Here is a 15,309-nt window from a genome sequence, read left to right as displayed (position 1 = left end):
CAATAATGGTCATACACACAATAATTGTGACCATTAGAACTTCTGTTTAGTTATAGGCCGTGTGTAGAAAATGTCAAAGTGGACATGTCAACAATGTGCAGGGCAAACTACTGTGGGTTGACACTGACTTTGACTTTGAAATAACAGATTTTCAGTTTAAAGCACCATTCAGTAGTATGAAAGTCATTTTTTTGGAAGTGTCATTAACAAATGGCTTTAGACCTTATATGATATTACAATAATGGAATAGTTGGCAAGAACAAGACATTTTCTTAAAATAAGATTTAACATAAGTCTCAAAATACTGACTTATCTGAGAAGATGAGATGCTTTTTTCAAAATGATTTCAAGGTAATTATTTGTGTTTCACATTATGCACATCTTTATTAGCATTATTTTCAGAACAAAAGTGCCTTCATTCATCATGCACTCAGGACAGTCTACTTGATTGATATTAGAGAAGGTAGAAGTGTTACGGCATTAGCAGGCTGACGGACGTTTGGTTCCGCTAGCTGGACACGTTGCTCCTTCTAATTAGAGCATTTTAGTCAGGCATTACTGTCACAGAGTGCATTTGGTTTATGTGCGCTAATATGTCATCCAAGCCAATCTGTTTGCAATTTGGTGCTAAAAATGTTGGAGAGGGAAAATAAGATTTGCAACAAGACTTTTCTGTAGAAATTAGTCAAAGTCATAAGTAGTCTGTATTGAAGTATTTGTCATTTTACGTACACTGAATTAATATCTGATTTGGGACATGACCTTGGTGTAGTCTGAGGTCCTAGCTTCATATTTTTAGCTGCAAAGTCACTATTTCTCCATTTTTGACAGTGGCAGAGATGGATTTGCATATCATGAGCCCTTGTGTAAAAGTAAACAAGCAAGAAAATGTTGATAAATAAGTTAAATTGTGTAATTTCTGTACACAGCATCAGCACACAAGTGGGTCAAGTTTATAACGGCACATGATACAATACGACACAATACCTTTAAATCATTTTAGTATTATTATCTTAATTTTTTTTAGTCAGTTCAAAGGCAGTGCAGCATACTTTGTATTGAACTCCCAGAACCAGCCTCAGTAACTCGGCAGGGTTCGGCGAGTGCAGTGCTCACTTCTCAGGCCTGGTCCCACCTATTGTTTAGACCTGCTTGGGGAAACAGAGAGGCAGGCAGAGGGAAAGAACCTAATGTGTTGCTTCTTGCCTGTGCATTCTTGGCATAGCTCTTTGCCCTTTTCATTTTTTGACTGTGATTTTTTTTTTCTCTCTCCCTCTCTTTAGCTTTAATGGTGAAGCCAAGGGTCCACAGCCAGCCAAGTCCCACCACTCCAGCCTGGCTAAGCCACAGAAAGCTTGGCTCCCCCCGCCCGCCTTCCCATTCTCCGCATGTACGACTACAGTCTCTCTCCGTCTCTGTTTCTCCACGTCGCTCACTGCTCACTGCTGTATTTTTTTGTGTCTGCATCAATTGGTCAATCTGCCTCTTTGTCTCAATTTCACATCTCTTGTTCTCTCCTAACGAGAAGGCACACACATACACGCACGCATGCGCACGCACGCACGCACACAGCACTGCACACGCCACCCTCTCCATTTCCCTGCCTGTCAGTCTGTCACAGCCAGCGGACTGGTTCAGCAGGCGGGGTTCAGCTGGGCTCCATAAACACATGGCTCTCAATCTGCCTTTTCGTGTGTGCTGGAATGATATTTCTTTGTGTGTGTGTGTGTGTATTTGTGTGCACGCTGTTTGTTTTTCAATGCTGTCTTGTTTGCAGTGTATGGACACACTTACAGAAAGTCCATCATTTGAATCCCCCCTTTGTATGTACATATGGATGAGGCAAAAAAAAAAAAAAAAAAAAATACCAGAGAGCAGAGGACCATATGTGTCTCCCCCCTTCCCTTCATTGTGAAGCTAAACCCGCAGCCTTGAAAGAAATTTCAAACGCACACACATGATTTTATTTGTCTTTATTGGCACAGAGCAGAAACCGCTAATAGATAAAGAAAGCAGCAGTCTGTAATTAACACAATATAGCGTTCCAGTTCAAAGCCCATCAGTTCTTTCCTCTCTGTCTGTAGATGTGTTGCAGGCCTGATATGTCTTGTTTTGCTTCATTGGACGGATTTTCACTCTACCATAAGCCTCCACAAGGGCCAATATTGCTCATTAGCAGAACGGTAGGTTTCTCACATCATCACGGTGCATGTGTCTCTCCCAAATAATCAATGAATAAACGCGTCTCGACTGTCGGCCATTTTACCATTGTGCCAGATCAGTGTGCAAAAAAAGAAAAAAAAATCTACAAATGTAACGCACAGTGCTCGCTCGCTTAGAACCAGGGTTGTTAACGAGACAGCAAGTCGCCTTAAATTCTACTCCTTGCCGCCGCCCTGCCTGCGCGAATAAATGCCAGCTTGAATGAATCCATAAAAGACGGCGTTGGCAATTTGCTCCCCTCTGTCTCCCAAGTAAAATTGAATTATAGATCAAGAACCCCTCGTGTGCGTTAAAAACAGAATTCTCCGACTCAAACAAAGCCGGCTTCCCTATTCTGCCGCGCCACTCTGGAGCTGATGAGCGCCATTCATTCCGCCACTCAGACAAGAATCCAATTAGACCTGAATATCAACATTAAAACAGAGATCTTCCCCCTCCCTCTGCTCTCTTTGTTTCTCTGCTCTTCCCTACAGCTGGTGAGAGTATGGTTTGTGGCTGCCCCTCCCCCAGCATTTGAACAAGCCAATAAGAGGGCACGTCAGCAATGAGAACCCCCACCCACCCTTCCTCCCTGCCTCCACACACACACACACACACACACACACACACACACACGCACACACCCCACCATCCCTCATTTTCCCTTACCACCCCATCCATTCCCAACCCCATCCCCCAGAGCGCTCTCTACACCCCATCCCCCTTTCCTACCACCCCTATAACCCACTTACTCATCCTGCCTCCACCCTCCAACACACCCACGAGACTTCCCCACCCTCCCTTCTTTCCCTGCCATGCTCACCTTCCCGAGAAACGACTCCCCCCTTCCTCTTGCCTCCCACTCACTCTTATTCTCGGACACCCCCCCTTTAAAAAAAAAAAAAAAGAGAGGGGTGAAAAAACCCAACTTCTCCCTTTTTATTACACCTACTAACCATCTTCCTTGTCCCTATCTGTGCCTCTTCCTTTCCTCCCCCCACCATCCTCTGTTCCCCTCCCTGTCTCTTCTGTGGCCTTATCTTATGAATATCGGTAGCACACTGGGTGAAAAATTGATCCTCCCCGCCTGTCTGTGGACGCTGCCACAGCGCATTAGCCTGCATGTGAGTGTGTGTGTGTCTGTGTGTGTGTGTGTGTGTGTGTGTGTGTGTGTGTGTGTGTGTGCGTGTGCGCGTCCGCGCCCATGGAGCCTTGCTGCTTGCAAGGGAGAGGGAAGGAGGGAGGGAGGGAGGAAAGAAGGGAGGAGGAGAAAGGATATTTGCATATCATCAAAGTGGGGAAAGGGAGTGTAATGAGGAGAGAATATACAGTATGTGTGTGTTGGCCATGTGTGTGTATTGGGGAATGGTGTTGATGGGTTGGGTTTGAGTGTCTGTGAAATGAGAGAACAAGACCAGGGGAATAAGGGTGCGGGGAGGTAAGATGGACCGGGATGGATTTAAAGTGTGTGTTTGTTGTACGTGTGTGTGGGTGTGTAGGTGTGTGTGTGCGAGCCAGGAACAGACAGACAGAAAGATCACATGTTTCCCCTCTCTTGCTATCAGCCAGCCCTGAACGCACACAGAATGTCATTTGCATGCATTATTTACACGATTTAATTAAATAAATTGCTATAATGGCCGCGTCCCTGAATATTGATACAGCAGCCCTCTCCAGTTTGCAATAAAATAAAGCTTTATGCCCCTATAACGTTCAAGGATTGCAAATACAATGGCACTTTTTGCTATAATCCAACACACTTCCCTGTGTTAATTAACCGCTACCCTGGGTGAATAAAGCAAGTCAATATCCACTGTGCATATCTGCCTCTTTTTCCACACACACACACAAGCTGACTATTTCAGTCTTAATGTTCAACACCAATCTAACAACCTATTCCTGAACAAAGCCTTCGCCGCGCATGCTCTTACATTTTCTCACGCGTCACCGTAAACGGGCGTGCAACTTTTGCAAACACTACTTATTTTTAAAAGTGAGCCTGCAACCACGGCGGAAACAGCTGCAATGGGCAGGCTTGGTATTTGTAAATAAATAATTTAAACCTCCCCCCCCCCTTTTTTTTTTTTTTTGCCTGCCTCTATGCCTATCCGCGGCTTCTGATTTAACAGGATAAGTATTCGACTACCGATACCCCCACACACCTCATCGAGTTCAATTACCTCACCGTTTTAAACTGAGGCGAAACACGGGGAAACACAAGCCGCCGAAAAGGGATGCTCAAACTGTCGTTTCCCCTCCATTTTGTTCCCCGTGAATGTATGGAGGCCGTCTGTGCTAAAACAGAGCCGCGGACGCTTCCTGTTTTTCCGGCATCGACTGGCTATGCCTGCTGAAATCCGACTTGAGCGCTGACGGTCTGTCACATTTCACGCTGACACCAAGCGAACAGTGGGTGCATACACACACATCCTCATACACTCACACGCAGGGCTCACCATACCATCGACAGATACGCGTCGGGAGTACAGTCTGGCAAAGAGCACGCCGAAGGTAAGTGAATAGAATAACTACTCGTGGGGTAATAAAATAAAATAAAATAAAATGGGATCCCCTTTTAAGGCGCCGCGAGCGGAGGCAGTATGAGCCAGTAAGATTGTGTTAATTTTAGAACTGCTTCTCTCTTTGATGCACTACTTTTTTTCCACCTTTCTGTGGGCGCTTTTGCCGTGTGCCCAGTTCCAGTTCTGAGAACACCACTTTACTTTGCGGCAACACTCGAAATAAGTTACTTTTACCAGCCTTCTTTGTGAGTTATTTCCCCCCCCCCTCCATTTACCAGTCAATTTAAAGGGAATCGAGGCGTGGGTGGCTAGCTGCGGGATTTTTTTCCTCTGTGTGTGTTGGTCGGTAGAGGAGGAGGAGGGGTTGCTACGGCTCACCAAGCTAGCAAACGACGTTACGCAGACTGGTTAAACTAGTTTAAATGGCCGTCGAAGTGGACAAAGTTGCTTCAAACTCGGAGCGCGTACATCCGCGACCGTGACAAAGTGGGGCTGGAGCTCCGTCGTGTTGTTGTGCGGCTGGAACACGCGTAATAACACGTTTATCGCACTACCCGCTTCACGCGCAGACGTTAGCATGTCTCCCCCCACCGTTAGCCTCCTGTGAGCTAACGAGCCATGGCCGTACGAGCCGCCGCTCTGCCGTGAACCGAGCCCCCCGTGTCTCTGGGAAACCATTTCACGGCGTCGTGGAAGTTACTTATTGTGTTATTCTTAAGGAATACCGGCCGTTTTAAGGCTAACGTTTCCTTGGAAAACGCAGCGCATTCGCAGTTGCTTGGGGGTGAAAAACGGCGAGTGACTTGTGTTCAAACGGAGTTAGTTGCTGAACCAGTTTGGGAAGCCGCGTCGTTTAGATACGTTACTTGCTCAAACTTCAGGGGAGCCGTCGCAACACTCTCGCGGCTGTCAAAAGAAGCCGTTACGGTCAACGTCGAATGTGTTTTTCTGTAAACGGGGGGAGTTAAAACTGATTGTGTCTCCCCCTCCTTTTTGGTTTGCGAAACAGCCACTCGAAGCTTCGCCCGAGAGAGGAAACGAGAGGGGAGAAGAAGAGGTAGAGAAAATAGAGAGAAAGAAACGGAGGAAATCCCCCGAAAGGAAATGCCAATCGCAGCCGCCGGACAGCCAACGACTCAGGAGCCCAGAGTTTGCCCCCTGCTGCCCTCCACCCCGGAGCCTGTCCCTAAAGGGGCTGATTTATTCGACGAGGCGGGGGCGGCGGAGTCGGCGGAGCGAACAGAGTACGGGGGTGCGGAAGGGGGCAGAGGACTCGGGGGCTACAGCTACAGCCCGAGCGGGACCAGGGGCTTCGCGCAGCCTGGATCCATCCACGGCTCTCCGCCGCAGTCCCCAGCCGCGTCCTCGTCCCTCCTCTTCCACCTCCCTCACCCGCACCAAATGGCCATGGAGCCCCCAAGGACTCGATCTCGTTCTCGCTCTGGATATTACCAGCAGCAGCAACAGCAGCAGCAGTTTGTCGGTGGCAGTGGGAACGGGATTACCGGCAGCGGAATGATGGGGTCCAGCCACCACCACCACCACCACCACCTTCATCAACAACAGCATCAGCATCTAAACCTACAGCAGCATCAGCAGCAGCAGCAGCAGCAGCACGGTGCCGGTTGCGCACCACTTGGGGCTCACAGCAACCATTCCGAGAATCAGCAGCGAGCCCCAGGAAGTAACGCCTCCCACGGCATCCAGAGGCTCCCCACGTTTCCCGGAGCGCATCGCATCCCAGCTGCAGGTAAGCGCCCGCGCTCGTCATGGTCCAAGGCAGTGTTTATAGTTGTAAAAAGCAATCGAGAGATGCCAAACGCTCTCTTTTTAGACTTGACACAGGCAAGCTCAAGTTATAGCACAGTTTTTACAGAGAGGGGGAGAAGAGGGGTGTGTGCTGTCACCGGGACTGCGTGTGTATGTGTGGACTGGATACATTATTTGGCCTGTTTGATGTCACAGAGGTGCAGAGCTGGATGTGGGGCACAGTTTTGTAGCTCGAGTCGACAAAAAGAACAGCAGCACCCTGTTGTGTTGACAGTTTTTTTCTTCTTTTTTTGTAGCCTATCAGGGCTGCTGCTCATGGTTCGTTACCTAGGACCCCCCCCACCCCTCCCAACACACTGAGGCATATAAGCTTTTAGTAGGTCGCACAAATATTTATGTTGTCAGGTGATATCAGACTTTTATCCTAAAACCAGACTGAAATCCCACAAAAACAAACAAGAATTGTTTTGTTTTTGTAAGACCATGTTGTGGGGAGGGGGGGGGGGGGCTGCCAGCTTCTATTGTGAACGTTTGAATTCAAAACTAGTGGTAGTGGGTTTTTTGTCGTTGCCCTAATTACTACACATAATGAATATTCATTAACCCTAACCCACCCATGTCTGATCCATTTTTGATACATTGCTTGATGAATATTCATTTGTCTCTACCACAAGGCACAGCCAGTTTTGGACATTTAACAGCTGACTGGTGATTCAGTCAGGCTGCCAGTATGGTACCCTTTCAATGTTCTTTCATGTCTTGATTACAGACTAGCGATTGAATAAACTTGCCTTTGTGTTGTTTATTGCTCTGAGGGTAGCAGAATATAATCTTTGTGTTTCCAACAATAGAGCCAACAATAATACTAGCTGAAAATAAGGGGCGAGTTAAGTGTTACTATTTTCAGCATTGCCATGTCTCGCTAGTTTTTTTTTCCTTACTAGTTGTTACTGAGTGAAACAATGCTTTTGTTGTTTGTGCCACATGAAAAGCAATACTGCCAGGTGTATCACTACATCTTTGCATTGCAGTGTAATGAGCTCACACAACCTGGAAACAGAAAAGCTAGAGTTTCACCCAGTGACACGATGCACACAGAGGCTTCTGCTTCAGCCCATAGAGCAGTTAGGAAAGACCTTTTGTCTTAATTACACTCGCACGGAGACTGCAAAGATTATTAGGGAGTCCGAATTCTTGGGGTCAGTCACAGATCTAGTTGACGTTACTGATGGCGGTGAGTGAATAGCAAATCGTACAATATCTGTATATTTACAGTTACTTTATTTTGAAATCTAAAAAAAACCCAACAACTCACTCCTCTTCTTTCAGCTTTTAAGTGCTGCCACCATTGTTTGTCTCTGCCAAAAAAAAGTCTAAAAGCTATTTATCCTGGAAGCAGCTGGCTAACTGGACTTTCCTCTAACACAACACACCTTTCACTAGACCCTCCATCCATTTCTAGAATAGGTGCTTCTTGTTGAGAGAGAGAGTGAGAGCGGGAGCGGACAGATACTCAGTCTATTCTTCCAGTGCTAGTCACCTGCATCGTGCATGAAAGCCAATGAAATCCTGTCCTCATCCCCTCTCCTCTCCTCATCATTATTCTGGATGCTCCCCTGTTCCTATTCACGCTTGTATTCACAACCAAAGCATTTTTTATCCTTGTTGTCCAGATGCATTTGCTTACAATTTGCACATTTTAAGAGGTACAAACACTGTAGAGAGTTCATGCCTACAGAGCGTGATCATGGGCGGTCGACGCACGTAAAATGTAGCCTCATATTAGCAAAAGCCCGCAAAATTCTTGAAACTGTTCTGGATGAAAGCGCTTTGTGGAAGCTGATATCTTCTCCTGAATCCGACCCACCTGCTCGGGCACAGCCTGCCCTTCCGTATTCACATTCATTTCTCCCTGTTCTATGGATCAGTCAACCCTCTCTGTACCCCTCCGGTCCATTTTCTCTGGCCTCCCCCCCCACATTTCTCTAATGGAGGTATCGTTTTAATGGACTGCCCAAAGCAGCAGAGGGGCAGACGCTCCTGCCACTCTACCTTTTTCCATCCACTCCACTCCTGTCCTCCTCATCCTTCTGTGTGCCACCGAAGTGGAAACATGCACTGTTTTCTTTCTTTTCTTCTTTTCTTTTTTTACGCTGTCCTTTGTTTTGTCACCTAGGCAACCCCCATATACGACAGACTCATTCACTTGATCTGACTAAGTAACAGGGGTTTCTTGGTACTCTTGTCAGTTCAGATAAATGGCAAACTAGTGACTTATATTGTTAGCCGAGGAGGATCATAGGCGTGGAGGGCAGCGACTTTAATTTAGTTTTAAATTTAAAGTGACATGGAATATGGAATTGTTTGACTAAAGGTGTTCCTCTGAGAATACAGAGGAAAAAGGCCAGGAGATACAGAAGGGTTTGAGCGGAACCAGTTTTGGGAGAATAGAAGAGTGAGGCTTGACCCAGAAGTCTTGGGTTTGATTAGAGTGTGAGAAGTGGATGAAGAGTGGAAACACGGCACATCATGCTTATGAAGGTCAAGTGCGGAGGGAGGACAAGGAAGGGAAGGGAGTGATGATTAGGCCGAAGCGCAGGAGGAATTGCAAAAAGGGGATGTGACCAAGTTTCACCTAGAAGGGCTGAGTGTGGAGGGGACGCAGGACTCAGCAAGTCCTGGAGAGGAAGCATGATTCACTGGCCGCTGTGCGTGCAGCCGTGGAGGATGCCTGAGCATGAAAGGTAGGGTGACTCGGGGCGCGCAAGAGGCCAGGACGGAGGGCTGAGGTCTGGACCAGCGCAAGCGTACTTGTGTGTGTCACAGTTACAATGTGAAAGAGGCCAGAGTGGTTTAAGGAAACGGTGATCTAACGACACTACCTGATGGACATCAGGCCATCAGCTCTTGGGATAATTACTGTTTAGATCATCTGTTTCACAGTAATTCACTTTTTTTCCCACAACACACTGTCGAGACGTTGAAGTTTTGATGAATAAGTCAGACTGTAGAAGTTTACTTGATATAAAATGAATGCAGGTACGTGTTAAACACTAATTTTCCCCCGGCATTTTCTTTTCCAATCACCTCGAGCACCGGCTGTCACAGCGTCTTAATAGCTCAGTTGTTGACAACGGCGTTGGGGTTTTTATTTTTGGGGATTTAAGACCTCATTTGTGTGAGTCTTTCTGTTCATAACTTTCTCCTCCTTCCACACCTCTCAGCTGGTTTCTGTCTCTCAACTGGGGATAAGCAAGGAGTGAGAAACAGCAAGACGTGTGAAGGAGTGGCTGGCTGTGCGTGTGTGTGTGTGTGGGTGTGCATGCGTGCGTGCGTGCGCGCGCGAGAGTGAGTGTTAATGCACCTCCACTGACTGTGTGTATGCTTTGTTTAGTTGCTGCTTGGGTGGGCTGGGTGCAACAGCAGGGCCGAAAGAATCACATTACATCACTGTAGAACTTCCACTGCAGCAGTGGGGAGAATGTAACAGAGAACATCAGTTAGTTAGATGGCACATAGAATAATGTTTAAAAATATATTAGGCTGCAGGTCTATTGAGTTTACTACATGAACCTCTTGGTGATGAAATGAAGCGTTCTGAAGGACTGCTTTTTAAATTCTGTGTTTTTCTAACTGTCAAGTGCAAGTATTGGATTTAGCAACTCTGTCTCGCTGCAGACGCTTCTCAGTTTTGTGTCCTAAAATATACCAGCGACAAAATATGTCATGGGCTGAGTCTCAGGCCACCAAAGATGGCTGCAACACCCTGCCTGAGTTGGAAATTGGCAGTCTTGCACATGATGGTGTAGAGGAGTTTGTTATGTTTTTTTCCCCCCCTCTCTATTATAGATTTAATTAGTTTAAAGTGCTATCTGGCACAGATGCATCACAGTTGCAGAGTTAAAGTTGTACATTTGATCACAGGGTTCTCAGTTGTTCCACTCGTCTTACATATACACAAAGACAATATGAATGAATTATGATTGAAAAAGTACAAGCAGAACAAGGTATGGCAACAAAGAAATGAGATTCACTTTAATGTGAATATAGACTTGACCCCACTATGGTTGGTGGTAGTGTGCTTGTTGCATTCTGACTCTCCAGTCGACCGTTGACATCACACAGCCAACAAGTTTGACGGTGGCCAACTGACAATTCAAACAGGGACGCACTTTGGTTGTATTCCACATTGTCATCTTTTTGCACAGTTGAGGTGCACACGATCCACCATGGTCATGGTGAAGTCTGAAGATGCGCAACAATGCCAACACACTGGCTCATTTATACTTCAAAGGCCATCAAGGGAACTGTGGAGCAAGGGTTGTATTTTAGCAGAATAAAGCCCTTGTCTCTGCCTGGGGTTTCTGATGTGCAGCTCCATTTATTTTCCTGATCTAATATTGAATTAAAACATGTTTGTAATACAAGAAAACCCCATTGTTACCTGCAAACAGAAAAAGCATTTGCCAAATTATGATTTTTCAAATTTCAAATATTACTTTGTGTACGCCAACTCTTGCTTGCACTTTACGGGAGCTTTTCAAAATTGGCTTTTTCCATTAGGTGTACTTTTCTGTTTGTACTTCCAATTTGTGCAATCCCAAAGAGAATGGAAACACAGACCTGATAACGCAACACAAACACCATCTTAAGGCAGATAATAACGCAAAGAACAACAAATAGATGAAGAAGAAGATTGAAGTGGGGGGAGGGGTGCAACTGTTTCTGTTTCTTCACACACATGTTTGGGCAGGTGTCCTTGTTAAGACTCTGCTTGACTCTCATCCTCAATCTTCTTCCAAATCAAACCCATTGTGGTAATCAAATGCCTTCCATACCTCACCCTCCAAAAGGAATTGTACAATTTGCCAACAATTGGATTTTGTAACTATGCCATGCTGAGCCAAAATGATTGGATTTGGTCCAGTAAAGTTTGGGCAGACGCTCTTCAGGGCCCGAACCCTCGATGGACAGATTGACTCTCACATTTACTCTCACGCAAGATGCAAAAGCTTCTGTCGTCCCTTTACAGTCTGAGATTGCTGCCTCAAGTGTCTTGACGGGGAATTTTTTTTTTTAGAGCGCCGGCCTTCAATGTCCTCTTTGTCTTACCAGAAGCATCTTCAGTTACTTTTTAGCTGACTTCATCCAGAATGTCAGAGGCATTAGGACCCGTCTTCCCGGACCAGTCCTTTTGAGGACTACTGGTCTTGACAAGGTCGGTCGGTTGGCGCTGTATGAAAAAAAAGAAAGAAAAGTCACTGATAGATGGCGCCGTGCACCACACAGGCTTGCTGTGAGTGTTCTCTTTTTTTCTTTAAATCAGCAATAGGCAGGTGACGGCTGCTGGGACGCTGCCCGTCTTCCTGGTTTCGGACCTGTGTGACAACCCGTTACTCAGCTCCGCCTCAGGCCAAGGTGTGAAGCCCGCCGTGCCGCATGTTTCTAAATAGGCAAACCGATCGTCTTAAGTGGTCACTGGCACGCATCTGGTTCTCAACTTCTGGGAAATATAAATATATACGAGATACTGGCTCGCTCACAAGTTTCTGTTTCCACCGGGTCTTCCCCCTCCGACGAGGCGCTAATCTGCTCATGCATCCGCCCGACCTTTCTGCTCCACCACTGCCTTCTTCTCGTCCGTAGTCTCGACTGGAGAAAAGAAGTGTTTAGCGGGAGGCTTGATAGAAAGAGGCTGCTGCCGGAGTGGGGCAACGGAGATGGTTGGGCCGATAGGGCGCGATAGAGGGAGCGAGGAAATGTGTACGCTGGTAGATAAAGCGGCGGGAATATATGGGTGAGAGACAGGCTGGCAGATAGCGAAATAGATTGGTAGCAGGGGAGGGGTGGTGATGAAGTGATGGAGAGTGTGAGGAGGGTGTCTGAGTTGTGTGTGTGTGTGTGTGTGTGTGTGTGTGTGTGTGTGTGTGTGTGTGTGTGTGTGTGTGTGTGTGTGTGTGTGTGTGTGTGTGTGTGTGTGTGTGTGTGTGTGTGTGTGTTTGGGAGGGGGGACATGGGGAGGAAAGAGGTGCAGGAAATGGATAGAAATAGCTGATGCACTCTGAGGCTTACAGAAAATCAATAGCAGTCAAGAGGGGAAGCCGCAACCCCCACCCTGCTCTCCCTCTCTCCCTCTCTCCCTCACTGACTCCCCTTGACCCCTCCATCCTGCCTTCCTCTCTTTCTCTCTCTCTCCCCCCTCCCCCTCAACCCTCCCGTCCCCCCTCTTCCATCTTCCATTCCACTGGCAGCCCTCTCCGCTCAGTATGCACTTCCAACTTTGACCTCTGCCACCCCCCCCCCCCCCCTTCCCCATCCTCCATTAGCGTTGTGCAGGGCCTCGTCGCCAGCACGGCATCTCCTCCCTTTTGGCTTGCCTGCTTCAACAAGAACTGCAGGCATCCACAACCCCCCCACCTCCCCTCCTTTCCATTAAACATGAAATGGACGATCATTTTCTGCTGCCATTTGGAGGGTGTGGTTGGATGTGAAACATGGGAATGCTTTCATACCGACTGTGAACTCTTGCGTCCCTCCACACGTTTTGCTTTGTAATTGCGACGTTGGTTGCTACCCCCCCCCCCCACGCGACATTCGCGCACTTTGCCTTCCGTGCACTTTGCAACTGCAGCCACCTTTGATGCACATCACAACATGCGCGCCGGTGATGTGGAAGGTGTGTGACACGTGGACCTCTGCAGTATGGACACTATAATATGATCAAGACAGAACTATCAAGAGGACTCGTATCGTGTACGAGCGCCGGGCTTTTTATCTTCGCTTTTGAAGCCACGATTCCCTTCTCGCTCATTCCACTCAAGACCCTTTCAGTCGCTTTAAATCCATCTCTTAAGCAGATACATGCCTCCTTGCTTTGGATTCAGCGCCGATTCTAACATGCATGGAGAATATCTAGTAGGCAAAGGGCTGAAATTGCCTGCACTGGCATCTTTTCCACTCACCGCCCTGGAGTGGTGGCGGAAAAAGAAAAAAAATGACCACGTCTGCTGCGTTTATTTAAATTCATACCGCAGACCCCTATTCAGGCTTTCATTAGGTGATAAATGTTGAAACCACACTGAGTGGCGTGCGAGCGAGTCTGTTAACTGCGGACACGGTGTCATTGAAACATTTCAGACCCGTTCAGTAGCCGGCGTATTGTGCTCCGCCGAGTGACTCCGCTCTGAATGACTCGTCTCTGACTCAATTTACCGTACAATGTGCAAGTGAGTCCACATTCGGGGAGGGAGCTGGATTTTTGCCTATTGTGATCGTTGAATGAGCGTTGCATGGGAGAGCGCTCGGCAGCTGGCGGGGCTGCGTGAGTGCTTCAGCAGCGCTCCGTCCCAAATCATCTCATTGAAAATAGCCTCTTAGCCAGTTTTCACCGTACAAATGTAAGCCTTACTTTTTGCAAACCTCTTTTTTTTTTCTCTCTCTCTCAACCGGTTTATTTTGCTTTCTCCCGGGGCTTGGAGTATGAGAGGAAATGTGTTTTTAAGGACTGAGGAATTCACTTACGAGAGCCTAACTTGCTTTGCTGCCTCTTTTGCTCCCCTTCCCCTCCGCTTTGTTGTCAATCACAGCTTTTCTTCAAAGAGGGAGACTGTGAGCATGAAAAATCCCGCAAACAAACAGCCAAGAGGTGAATAAAACGCTCTTTTTAAAAGGGCTTATTTGTGTCTCGTGCCTTCTACTTTAGCTCTTTTCATGTTGTCGAGGTAGCCTCCTCTAAAGTGCCCTTGGGAAGCCTGGCCTTGGTGCGTGCACCAGTGCCGCCATCTGTGGCGAGGATGTCCCCGCTTTAAGACACGCTGTTAGTGAGGAGGGGGGAAAAAAATCAAAACAAAGCGGGTCAAAAACAATGGCCAGAGTAAATGGGAAAGACAATGAGAGATGAAAAGAGGAAAGCAGGAAAACAAAGGAGTAAAAGTCTTAGCTGTGATGCAAGCAGAGGTATCATCAGACAGCTTCACAGTAATCCAGGATTACTGTGTTTATTTGGTGTGTGAGTGTGTGTGTGAGTGTTCCTGGCTCTGTTGAGGGGAGGGCGGGGGGGCGCAGGCAGTGTACCATATGGGTTATGATCATTTTCGTACTGTACACACGGTCAGCGCTCACAAACATGCTGTCATTGTTTTTTTGTGGCCGCGGCCGCCGCGCCTTAAATCCCGTCCCGCACGAGAACAATAACAACAAGATTAAATATACGCACCGCGCCGCCGATAAACAGAGGTTCTCATCGCAGCGCCGCCACGTAACGCCGCTATTTGTTTCGACAGGAAAAAAAATAATAAGAAGGAATTAGCGAGGCTTTGTAGGAATGCACTGTCAAATGAGGCCCAAAGCGGAGTGGACTCGGCGGAGGGTCTGCGCCGGTGTCGCAGATGCGCGGGTTGCACTCATCTTGGGTTCTGCTGCGGCTCACCTGCAGTCCTCAGAAGGCAGGTGCACCTTCTGTCAAAGGGTCCCAACAAACAGAGGCTTGAGGCCATTTGCTCCCACAGCTACAAGTACAAGCTACACACACCTGTCTTCTTTTCTCAATCAGTGTGTCAGTGAGCGTCAGACTCACCGCAGTGATGATTGTGTACTACGTCACGACTGTTGTGTGACGCAGCGTGACGACTCTCACTGACAACCACAGTAAACTTTGTCTTGAAACAGAAAGACACGACTTAACGTGCGTTCATTTTTGCTTCTATCTCGCGTTCATATGTTTGCCTGTTTGTCTTTCAGGAGCCTCAGGCGGGTCCTACCACTGCCACCCAGCAGACCTTGCATATGGAGAGGAGAGTGACAAGGTAACCCAATC

The 15,309-nt window shown here is 47.4% G+C and overlaps 1 protein-coding gene and 1 long non-coding RNA gene across 4 annotated transcripts in view; both read left to right on the top strand.

The window, feature by feature from the left end:
• Nucleotides 1–230: 230 nt before the first annotated feature.
• On the top strand, nt 231–3,385 carry LOC142896139 (uncharacterized). The gene is made up of 3 exons (XR_012928304.1): nt 231–351; nt 1,284–2,183; nt 2,697–3,385. It is a non-coding gene; the product is annotated as an uncharacterized LOC142896139 (long non-coding RNA).
• Nucleotides 3,386–4,527: 1,142 nt separating this feature from the next.
• rnf38 (ring finger protein 38) overlaps nt 4,528–15,309 on the top strand; it is a 22,148-nt gene continuing 11,366 nt past the window's right edge. The window contains exons 1-3 of one of the 3 annotated variants that reach the window (XR_012928291.1): nt 4,528–4,713; nt 5,734–6,474; nt 15,234–15,298. Coding sequence is in view for 2 of the 3 variants with exons in the window: in XM_076037444.1 (XP_075893559.1) it covers nt 5,829–6,474; nt 15,234–15,298 (711 nt within the window). In the remaining variant the exon portion in view is untranslated. Of the gene's footprint in view, nt 4,714–5,733; nt 6,475–13,835; nt 14,140–15,233; nt 15,299–15,309 lie in introns of those variants that run through there. The other 2 variants (XM_076037444.1, XM_076037455.1) reach the window with 2 other exon arrangements.

Source organism: Nelusetta ayraudi, unplaced genomic scaffold (assembly GCF_046127955.1).
Source record: "Nelusetta ayraudi isolate G7.1 ecotype Tasmania unplaced genomic scaffold, CSIRO-AGI_Nayr_v1 ptg000004l, whole genome shotgun sequence".
Taxonomy (NCBI): domain Eukaryota; kingdom Metazoa; phylum Chordata; class Actinopteri; order Tetraodontiformes; family Monacanthidae; genus Nelusetta; species Nelusetta ayraudi.
This window is presented reverse-complemented; position numbering and strand designations above follow the sequence as displayed.